Source organism: Hesperophylax consimilis, chromosome 8 (genome assembly GCF_061612785.1).
Source record: "Hesperophylax consimilis isolate HC1 chromosome 8, BYU_Hcon_1.0, whole genome shotgun sequence".
In the NCBI taxonomy this organism is placed as follows: Eukaryota; Metazoa; Arthropoda; class Insecta; order Trichoptera; family Limnephilidae; genus Hesperophylax; species Hesperophylax consimilis.
Genome location: NC_142843.1, coordinates 4,480,524 through 4,499,142, shown reverse-complemented (window position 1 = coordinate 4,499,142; position 18,619 = coordinate 4,480,524). Strand labels below are relative to the sequence as shown.

The window sequence follows — 18,619 nt, the reverse complement described above, 5'->3', positions numbered from 1 at the left end:
GTTAAGTGAAGAAAATCGTACATTCAATGCGAAATGGGAGTTAGACTACTTTATCTCCAACAATAACAATAAAATTCAGTGTTTGATTTGTATGCAAGTTTTATCTGTAAGTAAAGAATATAATGTTAAGCGACACTATACTTCTTTACATGAAGAAAAGTATAAAAAACATGTCGGTGAAGCAAGAAAAGTTATGGTGGCTGAGTACAAAAAAAAACTAATACAGCAAACAAGTATGTTTTCAAAAGTAAGTACTGAGAATGAACAAAGCTTGGCTGCCTCATATGAAGTTTCATTACAATTAGCCAGAGCAAAAAAACCATTTAGTGATGGAGTTTTAATAAAAAAAATGCGCAGTTGAAATGGCTAAACGCTTTATGCAGCCGAAATTAGCGGAAAAGTTTGAATCTGTTGCATTATCTCATCAAACGGTGGCGCGACGAATAGAGGACATGGGTAATTATATTACAAAAAAAATATGTGATTACTTTGTAGATTGCGAATACTATTCAATATGTTTGGATGAAAGTACCGACCAGACCGATGTCAGTCAATTAATATCTTTATACGTTACATTTCCAAAGATTTTACAATCACGGAAGAAATGCTGGATTTAATACCATTTCATGGAACAACTAAAGGCAGTGATATATTTGAAGCGGTTAACAAAACTATAGTAGAATATGGAGGATTTCGTAAGTGTTCTTGTATTGTGACCGATGGGGCAAAAGCTATGACCGGGACAGTGACAGGATTCGCGGGACTTCTAACACAAAATGGCATTGATTGCCCGTTGTTGCATTGTATTATACATCAGGAAGCCTTGTGTGGAAAATCTTTGCGTCAAATGAATGCTATGAAAGTTGTTATAAGGATAACCAATTTGATTAGAGGTGGAAACAGGAAAATTTAGAGACTTTTTAAGTGAAATCGATGCAAACTTTGGAGATTTACTATTGCATTCGGAAATCAGATGGCTAAGTGCTGGCCAGTGCTTGCAACGCTTTTTCGCCTTAAGAAAAGAAATACCTTTATTTCTAAAAAATGAGATATCATCTGACACTTCTGAACTACAAGATAAAATGCGAGATCCTCAGTTTCTGGCTGATCTTGCGTTTTTAACTGATATGACGCAACACTTGAATGAATTAAATTTAAAATTGCAAGGTAAAAACCTCAATATAGCCAACATGTACGGAAATGTGAATGGATTCAGAAGTAAACTGAAATTGTTCAAAACGTCTCTACAACAAAATGATTTTTCTTTTTTTTCAAGTTGTAAAGAACATTATTTAGAGATGAAAAATTTTGAAGAATGTAATTTTTTGGACCACCTCAAATACATGGACGAAATAATCGTCGAATTTGAGCGGCGTTTTGCAGATTTAAAAAAAATTGAGAGTGATATAGCTCTCTTTACTCATCCATTAACGATCGCAGTTGCGAGTGTGAAGATTGATTATCAATTGGAACTGTGTGATCTGCAATCAGACCCCTTTTACAAGGGCAGAACAGAAACAGGAATTGATTTTTTTAAGCTCCTCGCTGAACGTTTCCCGAAACTGACGAATTTCGGGCAAAAAATGGGCTCGATGATGGGCAGTACCTACCTTTGTGAAAGTGCATATTCAACAATGAAGTTTATTAAATCGAAATACAGGTCTTCATTGACAGATACTTCACTTAAACATGCACTGCGCCTAGCTACCACTAGTATTGAGGTTGATGTTGACAGAATTGTAAAAGACAAATTAATGAAAAAGTAGATAATAAAATAACGATATTACGTATTATTACCAGTATTTTATTTTTATAAATATTTTGCGGCCCACCAATGTATTTAGTCTTTTTTATTGGCCCTGGGTCCCATCTAGTTTGGACACCCCTGTTCTAGAATATAATTCCATAATGCAGTAAAGCTTTTTGCACCATCTTTGTATGATGGAATGTACCAATTTTTATATCTGTCCTTATCCTCCACAGGTACGCACAATTAGAACACCTTACACTTGGAATACACAGACTGCTAAAAGCAGTCAATATCGACGGCTACAAGCAGTGACTGTGCATCGATCTGCATTTCTCATGGAAAAAATCTTTTCGTAGTAACTGCTTGAAGCTGTCGAAATCAACTACTTATAGCAATCTGTGTATTCCCAGCCTTAGAGACCCAACACGTATTTTTAAATACTTTTATAAGCTAGTTTTATCAAAGTATAATATGTATACATAATCTAATTATGCTGAAAGAGGTTATTTTGTATGTGTATATATTCCCAACAAATATATCTGTGAAAGGTCACATAAACTAATTTATGCACCAAAAACCAGAATCAAGGCTTATCATTACAAAGACATTTTCAACAGCACATACTTAAACAACAAATGCCAAGACACAGATGAAATCAGTCAAAAATAGTAATGAAGTGTAAAAAAAATTACCTGTTCTGTCTCTCCTGCACTTTGAGATTGTTGAGCAGGGTGGCCAGCACGTCGTGGGGCCCAATGGCCTTGGCGATGTAGCCGAAGGTGTTGACGGTGGCCCTACGGATGGCCTTCTTATGAGCCTTCAGTAGCTCCAACAACTCGAAGCAGATTCGCATCCACTCTCGGGCCGATACGTACTCGGGGCCCCTGTCGGCGATACGGCCCACGAGGTCTATGCAGTTTTCTTGTACTTTTTCATGTCTACAAAGAGAAAGATATACAAATTGGTAAGTGAGAAAAATGAAACGAACAGAAATTACCTATGTTAAATTCAGTAGTCAGTCGTGCGCCTAGACTCAAGTGCCAAATTTTATACAGCGACAGGATGGGTTATCTTACTTTTACACACTCAGTTACTGTACCGCCGTCTAGCTTGCTAGAGCTGACCATTTTACCACTGACCAGGGTTCAATATTGTTATTTTAGGACACTTCAGTTGGTCCTCTGTGAATTCTAGCAACTTTAGCTATGTTTCTGTCTGTCACCTTTTTTGTTTGAATAAGTTGGAGGAAATAAGTTAACAAAATGGAGCCTTCTCATAAGTGTAAATATTGACACCTTAAATTTAAATAAAAAAAATTGTCATTTTACAAAAGAACGATAGTGGTTTAGCGGCACTAACCATATCGCAGAGTTAATGGTCGCGGTTTTGTAGAGATAAATGAAGAGAACTATTGTTCGATAGGTTACTTTTATTAAAACACAAGATGTACAGTTACACGCGACTTCAAAATTGTCAGAAGTTGAAGATGGAACGGAATTATGTGGAACTCTACTATTTACCACAGGTGACCGAACCAGAAAGAACTTCCTGTCCGAAGCGACAACTGACAAAGGGCCGTACGCAGTTTCAGTGTGGCAAATTAATAAATATTGCCAGTTGCAAAAATGAAATGTAATCGAGTAGTTCCTACAGCGGTGTTTGTTTCTATGAAACACCTGTTTAAATTTCTAGCATATTTTATAATACGTATTGTGTTCACAAGTGGACCTTCGCCCGGTTTTTGGGATGGTAGATTAGTGAGAGCGCTGTATTTATTAGTGAGAGCGCTGTATATATATATATATATTTATTTTTTTAGTATGGTAATGAAAGGTTGGGTCTTCACCTGTTTTTCAATATAGGGGTCAATCTTGGTAGCAGGTCTTTAATAGGTGGTGTCATCTTGGTCATTCCAATAACATTAACAATGGCCTTGAGGGCACCGAGGATTGATCCCAGCACTTCAGGGTACTCTTCTCCCAGATACTCGTAAAGCACCACTCCTAAATGACCCATTAGTTTTTCCTGAAACAAACAACAATTAGGGGATAGTCTGAATTCTTGACAAATCAGTTCCAATTTTGAAAATGACAATTAAAATAAATTTCTGTTAAAAATATTATATCATAGGTACGTACTTCATCGCTTGTCAATTATGCAAATTCAAAGCAGATTTGATTTCATTGATCTGGAGTTTTGCAGAATGCACAGACAACCGAAATTAGGATTTATAATGATAGGGGAATGGTTACCATTAAAATAAATCTATTTGTGAAACATTCATAAACAATTAGGTTAATTACGGAAAAATATCAGAGGCCAAAAGAGTTGGAAAGAGAAAGGATAAGGCAAAATATCAAATGAAAGAGCTAGCAAAAGACTACCATTCAGAATGGAAAAGTTGCTTTAGACATGTTTGGTGACCAGATCTGAATAGCCAGATACTTTGCAACCTTCTTCTCCCCATCTCCTTCCCCTCCACATCACTTTTAGCCTCACAATATTCGCTAATTGGGTAAGACATAATTTCATTGTACTTGCATAAAAAATAAATTAAATTATAATGGCTGAGAAAGTGGACCAGTTTGCTCTTTCTCTCCTTCCCTCCTTAGAGTACCAGAGGTCCCAAATAGTAGTCACCATCCTCCATTTGGAGGTGTAACCATAGGAAGAAGATTGTAGATGATTGCAAATTCAAAGCGTGCTACTTCGCAATGTCAAAGAATAAACAATAGTTTAGTTATTTTCTTACTCTCTAAAGTGATATTCATCATCATCATCACTTTTGGCTCTACAACCCCTGGTGGGTCTTGACCTCCTCAAGAGTCTTCCTCCACTCATCTCGGTCCCGCGCCAGCTCTCTCCAGTTTCGAAGCTCCAAGGCAGACAAATCTTTGAGGACGTTGTCGCTCCATCTTAACCTTGGCCTTCCCAGGCTCCTTCTCCCTATCGGTCTTGAGCTCAGCAGGGACTTTGGTTCTTGATGCTCGGTCATTCTCTCCACATGACCTAGCCACCGAAGTCTTCCCAGTTTTATGAACTTTGTGACGTTTAGCTCCTTAAACAGAGTATAGAGCTCATTGTTATAACGTCTGCGCCAAAATCCATTTTCTAGAACCGGTCCGGAGATGCGCCTCAAAATTTTCCTTTCAAAAACGTCCAGTGCTCACTCATTCTTCTTAGTTAGAACCCACGTCTCGGCTGCGTACATAAGCACTGGTCTAATTAGTGTTTTGTTCACTAATACCTTGGTGGTTCTGGAAAGCAGTCTGGATTTTATTTGTTCAAACTGATATTAGTTATGTGTTATTGAAATTTTGTTTGTCTCACCTCCTGGCAGGTCTTCATGACGAGTGCTATCCTGGCGATGAGGTCGGCAGCCTGCTGGCGCACCTTGGCTGACTTGTTGTTAAGCCTCCACAGAATGGTTCCGCAGATCTGCGGCAGGTACGGCTTCACTCTCTTGCCCAGTTGGTTCACAATGGTGCCGAATCCACTCAGCATCACTACATCCTGAAATGCAAGAAATTAACTTAGAATTCATGCAGGTAAAAAACTTTCAACTGGCAAAGAGGAAATTCGGTCACTATTTTTTAACTATCATTAAAAAAGCCTAATTTGAAACCCGCGTTTAACCTACTTTGTGCCGACATAACCTACGGAATATGGATACGCAAGATTTGTACCCGTCGTGTGCCAGCGTATCCTTAAGGCTACGGATTCCAGCATTACATTTCACGTGTTTTCTTATATCAAAACATATTGAGTGTTATTTTTTTTTTTTTTTTTTTGAGTGTTATAATGATATGCCATAATATATTATATAGGGTAGCATTATCCAAATAATACATAATTGCACGTCAACAAAATAACCCTTCAGAAGAGAAGCTTTGCATTACTTGAAGTCTGATACAAATCAGATGACACATATTTGAAATTGATTCGAACTGTAAAAAAAAATATTTCATAATTTTTATTTCAACTACACCTTGTAAAAATTTCAGGAGATCCGATTTGTTGGATTTATTACCTTCCTAATCCGTTACATTTGTCAAAACTTTATATTTGCATTTTGCAAATATTTAATGTCAATTTTATCATCAAAAATAGTCAATGAAAAATAGCCAAACATACTTTTCCAGGGATTAGAGGGATATTACGTTAAAGATAATGAGATTCCTGCTTTACCTCCGTGGTCTGCTCCTGGAAGGCGTACAGGATACCGTCGATGAGCTGCTCCTCAAGCCTGGAGTCGATGTCGGCTGCTCCGAGGTTACCCATAATCTTCTCGATGGATTCCATCACCATTTTACGGTACTGCTCATTCTCATCCTTCAAGTCGTCCACCACTCGGTTGATTATCTCACTGGCGCCCACCTGGAAAAAGTAATACATAGCATAAGATTAAGTCAAAATTTAACACCATGTGAAATACAACATGCCTGTAGGTTGTCGCGATAACTTAGTGGTTAGAGCAGGAGCCTGGATAGCGGTCCAAATCAAAAGTACAAATTCCAGTGGAATAACAATTTTACCTCTGCGTTTTTCTTATCCATAATGATTATTACAATTATTTCAATAATTAATATACAAATGTATAATTTACCTTGTTGGCAATTTCCACGGTGGTATCAACCAGTTGTCTGTAGTTCCTGCGATCGAGCGCCATGCGGTGGTTCCAGAAGTGCTTGAAGAAGTGCGGCAGGATCTCATCCATGATGTACTGGGACTCCACTCCATCGGTGGCGCAGCACTGCTTCACAATCTGGACACAAGTGGATTGGGTAAGACATTGAAGTAAATCAAAGACAGCAGGTAACATGAAATGTGTGGGAAACATATCACTAAGACCGGACTCGCACCGGTGACTTTGTCACGGTTTCAAAATCCATAAGTCATGTCACTCTGTATGCCACACTTCTGATTTTGAAACGGTGAATAAATTGTTGCCATGAGAAACGTCACTCTTGTACGCCTGGTCTGAGAAAATTGCAGCCTACCAAAAGCTAATTAAAAAATAATAAAAATTTTGAAATTAGCAACCCACGCACACAAATAAAAGATCAAACTTTTTAGGCACAGAAAAGAACTTTAACCTGTGGAACGACAATCTCTGGAGAACGTTCGAGCATTCTAATATGATTCTTATTGGAACAATTGAGTCGTGTAATTTCTATACCCGCTATATCAACTTTCATTGATTTGGAGAAAACCGCAAAAAACTGTCACATCTCTAGCGTACATAAGTAAATGCATTACAATTTTTTATATAATGAATTGGAGTAATAAAATTTCGAAAAGCATTTATTTTTCTATATATGTCTAGCAATAATTAAGTAATTTCGATAAATAAAATGGATATAGCGGATTTTGATACTCACTTCGTGATTTTGAAAGTCAACTGAGCCGACATGGCGGGTTTAGAAACTCACGCGTAGATCATTTTGACACACGAGCGTGGCGTCAGAGCGGCGGCCATATTGTATTTTGGCAAAATAACTGCTTGTGATTCGTTGAATCCGATATAGCGGGTTTTGATAGTAACTTTCTGTATGATATAGCGGATTTGGTTTCTCACTCGCAGTTTAAACATGGTTTTTGGTCGCGATAAGGAGGGTTTTGAAACTCAATTTTAGGCTCCTCTTGTTTCTCGCAAAAATGTGAACAAGATGTCATACTCAGACCATTTTGTCAAAAAATCGGATATATATCGGGTATAGAAATTATAGGATTCAATTTACAATGCTATTTAGACCTTGAGGCTTCGAAATATGTATGAAATCAAAATCGGTATCGTTGGCTAATAAAACATTAGTTTTTAGTAATATTTTTCCATTTTATGCTCCGGTCTTCAACAGGTTAATAATAATAATATAATATTTGAATGCTGTATAAATATATAATATATTTCAACAATGCTCTATCTTATTGGCCAATGTTATCGGTTGCATTAGGTGTGTTTCGACCATAGAATAAACAATGGAAACAAATGTTCCATTTAGCCCAATAGCCCAGCGCTCCGCCTTACTTACACTCGCCTGACATTGTAGATCTCCATCCTATTTGAATTTCGTAAAAACAGTTTTGTAAGAGAAATTAATTAAGCCTCGATTGGGCAAATATTTGGATCACGAAACACGTCCACAAGGCACTTCTTGCATTATTCTTTATTCTATGATTTTAACGAAGGTTTAAAAAATAAATCACAAAGTATTTACCTTGAGTACAATCTTCTTCATCTCCTCATCAGGAGACTGGAACTCCCTGATCAAGATCAGCATCACTTCCCTGGTGTAGTAGTTGGCGTATTCGGCGTCCATGAGCGGAATGAGGTTTCCGATAGCCTTCAGGAAGGCGGCTAGGCCCTTTCCTCGATGGGTACGGATGCCCTTCCAGAGGGGCTTGAGGACGGAGTCGAAGGACTCAATGCCGTAGGGCGTGGCGGCCTCGGCCAGGGCGGCGCTGGCAAGGGCCGTGATGGTGCGGACCTTCTGTTGCTCATCCACCAAACCTGACCAAACATATTATATTACGGCATTTTGCTAAATATATTGTATAATTGACACAGTTTCTAGTGCTAATTCCCATAGTATAAAGTTTCCGCATATGTTCAAATAGGGTTAATGGTTCCTTGTTAATGTGAGCCAATGCGTTGCAACAGCCAGTATAAGTGGTCTTGTATACGTTAGTTGGGCCAGCGCATCGGACCAATACGTTGGCAGCTTAAAGACCATTTTGTAAAAATTCCTATAAACAATTTTGTTTTTGTAGGTTAACATAGTGTTTACCAATTTATCATTGGATTTAGAATGTTAAACAAAACTAACTAGCAAGGTGGTTTAGTATAGCAGTTTTCTTTATTAAAAAGTAACTTACCGTGTTCAATGATCTCCACCAAGCTCTTGAGATGTGGCAGGATGGCGCAGCCCATGAGGATGGCGATCTGTTGGACGATCTTGATGCCGGTGTGACGCGCCTGCCACGACTTCTTGGAGCGGCACACGGCCTTCAAGAAGGGCAACAGGGAGGGGATACCTGATTGAAAACAAATAATGCTCATTATTAACAGCGCATGAATTGGTCTCAAATGCACAAACTAAATTTTGATAAGAGACATTATAGTGTTTTAATTATTTTTTATCATAATGTAATGATTGTACATTTTTTGTGTATTAAAAATATGTGCTTAGAAAGATTACTTCATAACAGTGGTTTTACTATTTGTGTTGTTGAATGGAGAACATAATTATTTATAATTTATAACATCTAACATGTATTATGTATGTATGATTGGCGAGAGAGTAGTGTACATATTTATGTAATTACCGAGGGCAGAAGCGACGACGGCAAAGGCCCTGGCCGTGGTGTTCCTGACGTACTCGTCAATGTTGTCAATGTCGGGTCTCATGGTGGAGATCATGGTGGCCAGGCCGGCCGCCTTGGCCAGGTTGCTGATGATCTCACGCCCCTCCACTCGCGCGTGGTAGTCCTCGTCAATAAGCAGCGGCTCAATCACCACCAGGATCTACCAATCAAATCAATTCATCTTTACAATACAGAATTGTTTACATTATTACATCTTAAACTGCACATTTGATTTGCATTGCAGGGCTAATATATTGTCAACAACTCTTTTTATTTAAATTTGATTTATGGACGATTTTAAGTAGTGGATTTCATAATGGAAGTTTTTAAATAGGTTTAAAAATTACCCATCGCCACTATTCTGCCGAGGGAAGTAAATATACAGTGCATCTCTTGAAACTCTCAAGGAAACTCTTAATTAATGTGCTATTATGGCCTTTCAAGGCTGACTTATGCCCACAACCATAGGAATTAGAATTATTTTCAGCAATATTAATGAGTTTTAAAATAATTTTACCAACAAGTCCCAACATATGCTCCTGAGGTATCTAAAATGAGCTATATATTGCTTATTTTTGAAGTTGTCGTTAAAAGAAATACCATTTTAGAAACTGGATAAAATTATCTTTGCAATGTTTGAATTTGAAATAAACATTGATGGTTATAAAAAATATATTTTTTAAATCAAACATGAAAATGTTAACAAAAAAACTCACCGAGACGTTTTGACACGGAACGTCCATAATTTTGTAAGAATCCAATATTTATAGAACACATTCCTTTTGTGAGGGTAATTAGTAAGAAAACTGTCAATTAAAAAATCCTGCCGATTTGTGCATTATCATGCACTTATTTATTTTATCCATGTAATTCGGTATAAATATTTGATACAAACTGAAAATAATAATTATTTATCTTTCCAATGACGAACAAATCAATAACTTCTCTACACATTATAGAAAAATAGATTTAAATACTTTTATAATGTATGGACGCCCGGGTCATATCTGTCCTCCAGAGGCTCTAATGGAATATGATGTTTGTGGCTAGTAATGTCCTTCCGAGGCCTGAAGGGTTAAAATGTGTAAACAGTGTACACTTTTACCCCAGTAAATAGAGAAGCGAATGCCCAACCAGTCAGTTCTTTTATTTAAGTGACACCGCACAAGAGTCCCAACTGCTCCCAACCGTCTGGAGCCAGTGAGACTATGGCATCTCCAATTGGGTATGTTGTGAGGCTGAAGGTAGTAGGGAAGGGAAGGAGATGGGGAATACCTGGCTATTCAGATCTGGTCACCAAAAACAGCCAAAGCCATTTCAATCAAAGTTTCAATTCTGAATGGTGGTATTACACCAGGGTATTGCTATTAGCTACTGATATTACTTTAAAAGAGTAATTTGCGAAATAACACAAATTATTCAAATAAAATTTACTTGCGCATGCCGGTATTTGAACCCGCGACCTCCTGCTGGCTAGTCAAGAGCATTGCCCTCGAACACAGGGGCCGTCAATTGGCCGACCATATTCGTACAGAAGAAAGAATTCGTAAGATGCCCTCAAGAGGAAGCTGGCAATTTACAGTCAATGGGTGTGAATTTCCAGTACTGTGTATCCCTAGGGTCTTCGGGTTCCTACCCAACTGTTCCCAGTTACACTTTCGTCAGGGCTCCATCGGGAAATCGGCTTAAGGGCGCGGTACCCGAAACTCGCATCGGACAGCCTGATCACAGTCTCACCCAACTCTGGACTGCCGAGAGGGAAGTTCTTAGCTCCTCTCTCAGATGTACCTTAGTTCATACCATTTTCAATATAATGTTCTGACTTTTCCTTTCAAGTGCATTATGTACACAAAACTGGTTTTGGCGGACCTAGTGTCCTCCTATGTGTTTTATTCTTCATCCCTATATCCACTAATCAAAAGGTAAGCATTTACTAACACTATACTATCCTGTACATAACCAAGCACTTGCATACTGCTTGCTAACAACGTATGCGGGGACATTCGAGGTTTAGCTTCGTTCTTTAAATGTAGAGTCTTTCATGAAAAAAAAATTAGAGTCCATGCTAGTGCCCTGAAGGGGTAACCATAAGTTACCTATACCGGGGCGGGTAAGTGGTGGGATCCTCGAATGTAGTACTGTGTATCAATTTTGACGTGTTCTATTTACCATGTGGGCAAATAAAAATATATTCTAAATGAAGTTGGGACACCCCGGAAGACAAGGCACGAGATCAAGTGAATCAAATATTTGTGTCGTTGTCAAGAGTCGCCATAACAGAAGAGCATGGATAAGAAGTAAGGAGTGTGTGCCAAGACAAGGTTGTGCAGTGTTTTAGTTAGTAACTCATGACGAGGTTCCATCATTACCTTATGAACGTACGGGCGCACCAGATCGTCCAGCTTGTAGAGGATCCTGTCGATGACCTTGACGAGCAGATGCCTCTCCTGGTCCTCGAGCGTGGGGCTCATGAGCAGCGGCAGGATTTGGTTGAAGAGCGGCCCGGCGCCAAACTCCCGAGCCTTGTCCGTTATCTGACGCAGGGCTGCTTTGCACATTGGGGGTGTGCCATTCTGGAAAATTGTAAAAATAATTTATTATTAACTCTTTGCACGCGGCCGTATCAACTGTTGTTACGTCAAAAAGTCCATACTCACACGCGGCTGTATCAACTGTTGATACGGAAACTTTGAATGCCGATATTCCAGCGGTCTTTCGATGTAAATTTATTTCCCGCTCGCTTGAACATTCGTAGAACTATCACGATGCTGACATCTACAAGAATTTTTCGAAAATAAAATTGTATTTCATTAAAAAACATCGATAATCAAGTGAGCCTCTTTGCGCCTTCGAGTGCTATAGTTTACAATTTTGTCAACGGATGGCGTTAGTCCAATTTTGTTATTATATTACGTGACATAAAATTTAAGTGGTTAGTTTTCATAACTAAAAATGATAAGTACACACACGCCGAGTGAATGGCGGGACCACATTCAAAAGATGCGGTACGTCTTTGTATGAAATTTTATGTTTTTGTTTTTATAAACATCTAAGAGTGTTGACACACAAGGATTTGTTATCATATTGTGGAGAATAATCTGTTCTGTCTATATAGTCCAATAAATCATGCCAGAATGCTATAATTTGACATTTAATTGCGTGCATAGGTATTTGAAAATATGTACCGCGTACGGGTATAGATAAAACGTAGCAAATTAATGCGTTCAAAAGGTTAATTAGGAGTTGGAAAGAAGATTAATGACTCCATAGTAAGGGAAGGAAAAATAAGCTAGTGTACCGGACGGTGTGTACCGCTCTCGGCGGCCGTCATTTCATAATGGTCGAAGCGCGGAGCGGGAGCGTGGTTTTAGAACTTACGTGGGGCTTCGATACCTCGAGTCCCGCTTGCCCCCGCATCGCTTCCCCTCACCGCCAGCGCCCGGCCGGCCCAGGCAACCGCCCGGGACCAATCAACGCCCCCCTAAGCAACGCTGTACGGGGAAACATTTTGAATTGGCGATTTATTGAAATGTTTAGACTAAGTTTGAGAGAGTTCGGCCGTAGATATTACGAAATAAAAGACATTGATAAAACGGCCGGACTCTCCTTAGCATAACTAGATAATAAGAATTTGTGTAAAATTAAATATAATAAAATTAATTACGATTTCCCCTGAATATGTTGGGCCGGGGACCCCACACTGAATTAATGTATGTACAACTGATTGAAAAATAAAAATGCTAGAGAGGAGTGGTTAGGATCGATTAAAAGAGCATAAAGAGTAGAGTAGTTCTAAAGGTTGTGACCTAAGCTAATTAAATCTTAGCGGACGTCACAGCCCGCGGATAATCAACAACCCGCGAATGAAGGCAGCGCGTCGACCCCGCCCTCCCCAAAGTCGGGAGAGGGGGATTGCACAATAAATACGGCGCGCCAGCCTTCAGCTCGCTCTCTCTGCCTTGGACCGCCACCAGCTACTCTACTCTGCTCTTCCTGACTGCTTCTCTCTGGATCTCAACTTAGATACTTCTTTGACTTGGCTCCCCCCTGGATTTCTGCCCCTGCCTGCTTCCCCCCGCACCGAGGATAAAGCAGATTCCGGCCCCGAACTGAGCAAGGATAAAGAAGATTCCTGTACCGACAGGAGCAAGGATAAAAGCAGATTTCTGTACCGACCGGAGCAAGGATAAAAGTAGATTCCTTTACCGACCCGAGCAAGGGTAAAGCAGATTTCTACCCGGACCTAGCGGCTACTACGGACTGACCGGCCCCCTATCTTACAGTCTGTGTAAAAGACCTAGCTGGTCGATTACAGCTAGTAAATAGGCATAAATTTGTATTTATTTATGTGAAAATGCAAGAATATAAACAAAACTCCAGTAACGTGATAATAAACCAGAATAAATTTTATATTCTGTGAGTACCTTGATTTGTTTGTAATTTATAGCAGTAAAAACTACAAAACAAATAAAAAGCACCAATCTTTTTGGAAATTTCATCTTTTACAAAATTAGTAACAGTAATTTTTTTTCTAAATTAAAAAGGAAACGAGATATTCATGAAAAACCAAACTTAGTCATGTTATTTTTTGAATTTTCATACATTACGGCATTATTACGATTTTATATCTTGGTATTTATTAGAGATAAAGAAAATTGTTTATGAAAAAGTTGTAAAAAATAGTATGTTATACTAAATTTGTCAGCATTCTTTAGCCGAAATTTGCATTGGAAACGCGATATTTTGTATAAACTAGATTTTGGCGTGAATTCGGTTGGTTTTTAAAAATCGGCGGCACGCGCAAAGGTGCGCCAAAGTCGACAACTTGGATTTTACATCATAGGACCAGCCTACAAAACATAAAAAAATTGGTACTGCCGGAATAATTACGATCGCTAATTGCACTGGGCTATATTTTTAGTTTAGTGTTTTAGATTGGCCGTTTTTAAATATTTCTCATCTTCAGCATTCATAATTTGAATATTTCAAAAAATTATGTTTATTTCGAATAATAAATTTAAAAGTGTATTTAATCACCTTTCAAAAACAGTTTTTGGATACATTCAGAAATATTCCTTTTATTTGGATTTTATTGCAGTGGAAATACACACGATTTCCGACAGAATATGCAAGAGGCCCGAGGGATTAAGGGTTAAGACACATAATCAGTTCTCACCTTGATCTTGAGCAGAAGTTTCATAATCTTGCGCTCCTTCTGCTCCTCGGGCGGCAGGGTGTCCTCGTCCACGTCTGTCAGCAGCTTGTCAAAGTACTGCGCATCCTCGGGCTTCATGAAGGGCAGGTTGGGGTGGCGCGGTTGGGCATCCATCAGACGGCTCGCCGCCCCCACCTCCTCCTGCTGAAGAAAGAATCCCAGCGGGGTGTTGGCGCCCGGAGTGGGCGTTGCAGTCAGCTTGCGGGCAGGGGTACGTATTGGGACGTAGCCTGTGGAAATAACAATACTTGAAATAGGAGAATCATATTATAGAAATTACATAATTTTTATAAATGAAATCGAGGCAGGTATATTTAGACATTTATGTACTATATTTTACCAATATGAAAGTATCCTATTTTTTAAAGCATACAATCGGCATATTATTCATTATTTGAAAAATTGGATTATCACAGGAAAAGTCATCTTATTATGAATTTACTCTGAATAACTGAATTTGAAGGGGCGGGCGTAATGCTCGACATTTCGGCATTTTTTTTTCTGAATTTCGAATTAACGGGTTCTACTGTACATATATGGGAATTCATTAATTACTGATATTTGATTTTCGAGGCACCGTGGATTTCGAACTAATGGGGTTCTACTGTAAAATTGTTTTGACAATGGCAAAATTATTGTTAGAAATTACATTATTTATTTATTCACGCATGAAGGCATATACATACATTTTTTTTTTTTTTTTTTTTTAATATTTTTATTTATTTTATAAAATACAGTATAATGTTTAAATTTACATAGTAAGAACATATTTCAATAAAAATTAACATGTTTACCTTTACAAGAGTCTAAAACTCGTGTGTAAAGGGAAAATAATAAAAACTTAACATACATATGTAAATACAGTAGAACCCCGTTAATTCGAACCCCGATAATTCGAAAAAACGCGTAATTCGAAATTTTCGCAAAAAAAATTTCCGCTGAAAAATTTTTTCATACAAATTTTTTTTTAATTCGAAATTCGTTAATTCGTAATTCGAAATTTATTTTTGTCCGCGCACGAAAATTTGTTCGTGTAATTCGAAAAAAATTGATTTTTGCGAAAATAAATCATAATATTTCGTAAATCTGAATCTAAAAGTCAGCCGTGGCGGTAAAACGCCGAAAATTGTATTTTTACGTGGTTATACATCGTCGTAATTAGTATTATTATTTTGTAAATCTGAATCGATTTACACTGGAATGTCGTATTTTTTCAAATTTATTTCGAATATCCGAGGTTAAGAGTGGGTTATAGGGCAGAATGGTGATTTGCTGGAAAACGGCTCTCTAAAACGGCTTAATACTACCTTTCGTATGTCATTCTCAGACTTCATATTCTTTGTTACCAATTAATGGACTATTATTTTTCAGTCTGCCTATTTTTTTTTGTAGTTGTTGTAGGCATTCGACCATAAAAAATAAAAACATTGATACACCATACAACCCACTTTTAAAACTTGGATGTATGATTATCGCGTTAATAACGGCTTTACACTATATTTTTAATTTAAAATATGTATATAATACACACATCTGTAGAAGTACGGCCTCTAATTATCGTTATGCTATCTGTGGATATTAACAATTAAATAAATACTTCATCTTGCACCAAATTTTCAACGCATTTCACAGTTTTTTACTTATTCCGGGATGGAAGCCCCCGGTGATGGCGGTGAAGCTATAGGCTCCCTGTTTTACGGCGTATATATTTCGAAAATGCCATCAAGATGTTTCATTAATGGGTCTAAAAGTAGAATACCGACTCACTTAAAGAATTGCAATAATCTTATGAAGCTACAAAAACAGTAAATACTCACAAATTCTCTTTTTTCATGTAAATTTGACGTATTGTATTTTTTCAAGTGTCATATTTTTTAAAAGTTGTAAAATTCAACATTTAACATGCGTTCCTTTTCCTAACGGTTAGCACTAACGTCATGTTGTTTACTGGCGGCATCTTTATGCAAGTGTGTGTGAGAGAATTCATTGTCTTTACGCGCTCTGACTAAGTGGGAGAGTGAACGTTTTTTCATAGGGCACGTTTGGTAATTGAACCAAAAATTACCAATATTATTTTTCTCTTTGTAGATCAATATTATGATTTATCCATGGCAGCCGGAAAAAATACTCCAAACAAGGTATGCTTCAAGTAACGAATAAATGAAAAAAGATTATTGTTTAGTTGTACTAAATGACACAGAATAATTTAACAAATATATAAATAAAAAAATAAAATTTCTTTTATTTCTCGAGGTCAATTTATTAATGATGTTATTAATATGTATAGATATTCTATCAAATATAAAATTAAGAAATTTACCAAATAAATCCACCTTCGATTTTCTCGAAAACGAAAGCTCAAATAAAAAAAGTCATAACCCAAAATTGACAATAAATGAATAACTGCTTTGATAATTTTATAGAGAAACTGACCAGGACGCGATTTTCGTAAATTTACTCAACATGTCAGAACTTTGGGCGGTTGGTTCGATTCAAGACCTCTGTGCGTTACCTCAGAATGATTACAACCCAAGGGCTTATAACTTGTAAACATAAAGAAATATAAACCTTAATGTTGCAGGTTTCAAAACTATCCGTTTTTAGCTTATGACCTATAAAGGGTTTTACCGTTTATACCACGAGTTTCCGAACACCGTGTAAAACAAACTATATGTATCGGAAATGTTCCTCAACACTAATGACAACAGCAAGTGAATGATGAAACATTTATAAAAAATGTCAAATTAAATGCTTTACCAAAATAGTAGGTTCTGCAAATAAGTCATACTTTTTTACTAAGTTGTTTGTTTTACTTAATATTTCACATTCATATTATACGTTCATTGCTTTGCGACAAACGCAGATGTGATGTTATATTTTAACAATTTCATTAATGTACAACTACCGCCCTCTAGTGACATAAAAATGAAGACATTTTGACAGTTTGCGAAATTTCGCTATCATATAACAAGCGCTTAAAGGGCCGAGAAAATATATTTTACGCGGATATATGTCGTAGTTTTACGAGTTTACGCCAAATATCTGCATTTAAAGGATCGGCCGCGACGAAACTCGGCCGCGTAATTTCGATTTATGCGTAAATATATCGTATTTTTATTAACTTTACTTCGAATATCCGCGTTGAAAAAATATGGCGCGACGGAAATCGGCCGAAAAATTTCGATCCATGCCGAAATATGACATATTTTTACGAATTTACTTCAAATATCTGAACTTACAAGGCCGGCCGCGACGAAAAACTGCCGACAAAATTCGATTTACGCGGAAATATATCATATTTTTTACGAATTTATTTCGAATATCTGAATTTGAAGAGCCGGCCGCGACGGAATACGGCCGCGAATTCTCCTTTTACGCGGAAATATATCGTATTTTTACGAATTCAAATTCAGATATTTGAAATAAAGGGCCGGCCGCGACAGAAAATAACTCGAAATCTCGATTTACGCGGAAATATATCGTATTTTTACGAATATCTCAATTTAAAGGGTAGGCCGCGACCGAAATCGGCAGCGAAATCTCGATTTACGCGTAAATATATATCATTTTTGTGAATTTATTTCGAATATCTGAATTTGAAGAGCCGGCCGTGACGGAATACGGCCGCGAATCCTCGTTTTACGCGGAATATATCGTATTTTAACGAATTCAAATTCAGATATTTGAAATAAAGGGCCGGCCGCGACAGAAAATTACCGCGAAATCTCGATTTACGCGGAAATATATCGTATTTTTACGAATATCTCAATTTAAAGGGTAGGCCGCGACCGAAATCGGCAGCAAAATCTCGATTTACGCGTAAATATATAGCATTTTTACGAATTTATTGCGAATATCTGAATTTACAGGGCCGGCCGCTACGGTAATCGACCGGGAAAATAAAGAAATAATTGGTATTAATACGAATTTACAACTAAAATACCACCCGGATTTGAATAGGCGGCCGAGAAAATCGATTTTCGGCGTTTTTTTTTTTTTTTTGTTCATAAAATTTCGAATTACGTGGGAATTTGTTAATTCGAAATTTGATTTTTGATGTCCGCTGGATTTCGAATTAACGAGGTTCTACTGTAGAAGAAAAAAAGAATCATAAAAACATATAAAGTGAAGAGATTTTAGTTTTTTTATACAATAATTTATAAAATAATATAGTGAGATATCATCGTCATTCTAATTCGTTAAATTATTTATTGTAGTGAAGTTAATTTTATTTTTAAATTTATTAAAATCCGGTTCTAATCTCATCTCAGTCGTTAATTTATTAAGCC

At 37.4% G+C, this 18,619-nt stretch overlaps 1 protein-coding gene across 3 annotated transcripts in view; it reads right to left on the bottom strand.

The window, feature by feature from the left end:
• Sf3b1 (splicing factor 3b subunit 1) overlaps positions 1–18,619 on the bottom strand; it is a 36,457-nt gene that overhangs the window by 4,483 nt on the left and 13,355 nt on the right. For all 3 annotated transcript variants that reach the window (XM_089634784.1, XM_089634786.1, XM_089634785.1), the window contains 10 exons: positions 14,292–14,560; positions 11,485–11,688; positions 9,077–9,275; positions 8,627–8,785; positions 7,969–8,261; positions 6,357–6,515; positions 5,939–6,127; positions 5,081–5,263; positions 3,597–3,775; positions 2,443–2,688 (listed from right to left, as the gene is read on the bottom strand). In XM_089634784.1, the coding sequence (XP_089490910.1) occupies positions 2,443–2,688; positions 3,597–3,775; positions 5,081–5,263; positions 5,939–6,127; positions 6,357–6,515; positions 7,969–8,261; positions 8,627–8,785; positions 9,077–9,275; positions 11,485–11,688; positions 14,292–14,560 (2,080 nt within the window). The remainder of the gene's footprint in view (positions 1–2,442; positions 2,689–3,596; positions 3,776–5,080; positions 5,264–5,938; positions 6,128–6,356; positions 6,516–7,968; positions 8,262–8,626; positions 8,786–9,076; positions 9,276–11,484; positions 11,689–14,291; positions 14,561–18,619) is intronic.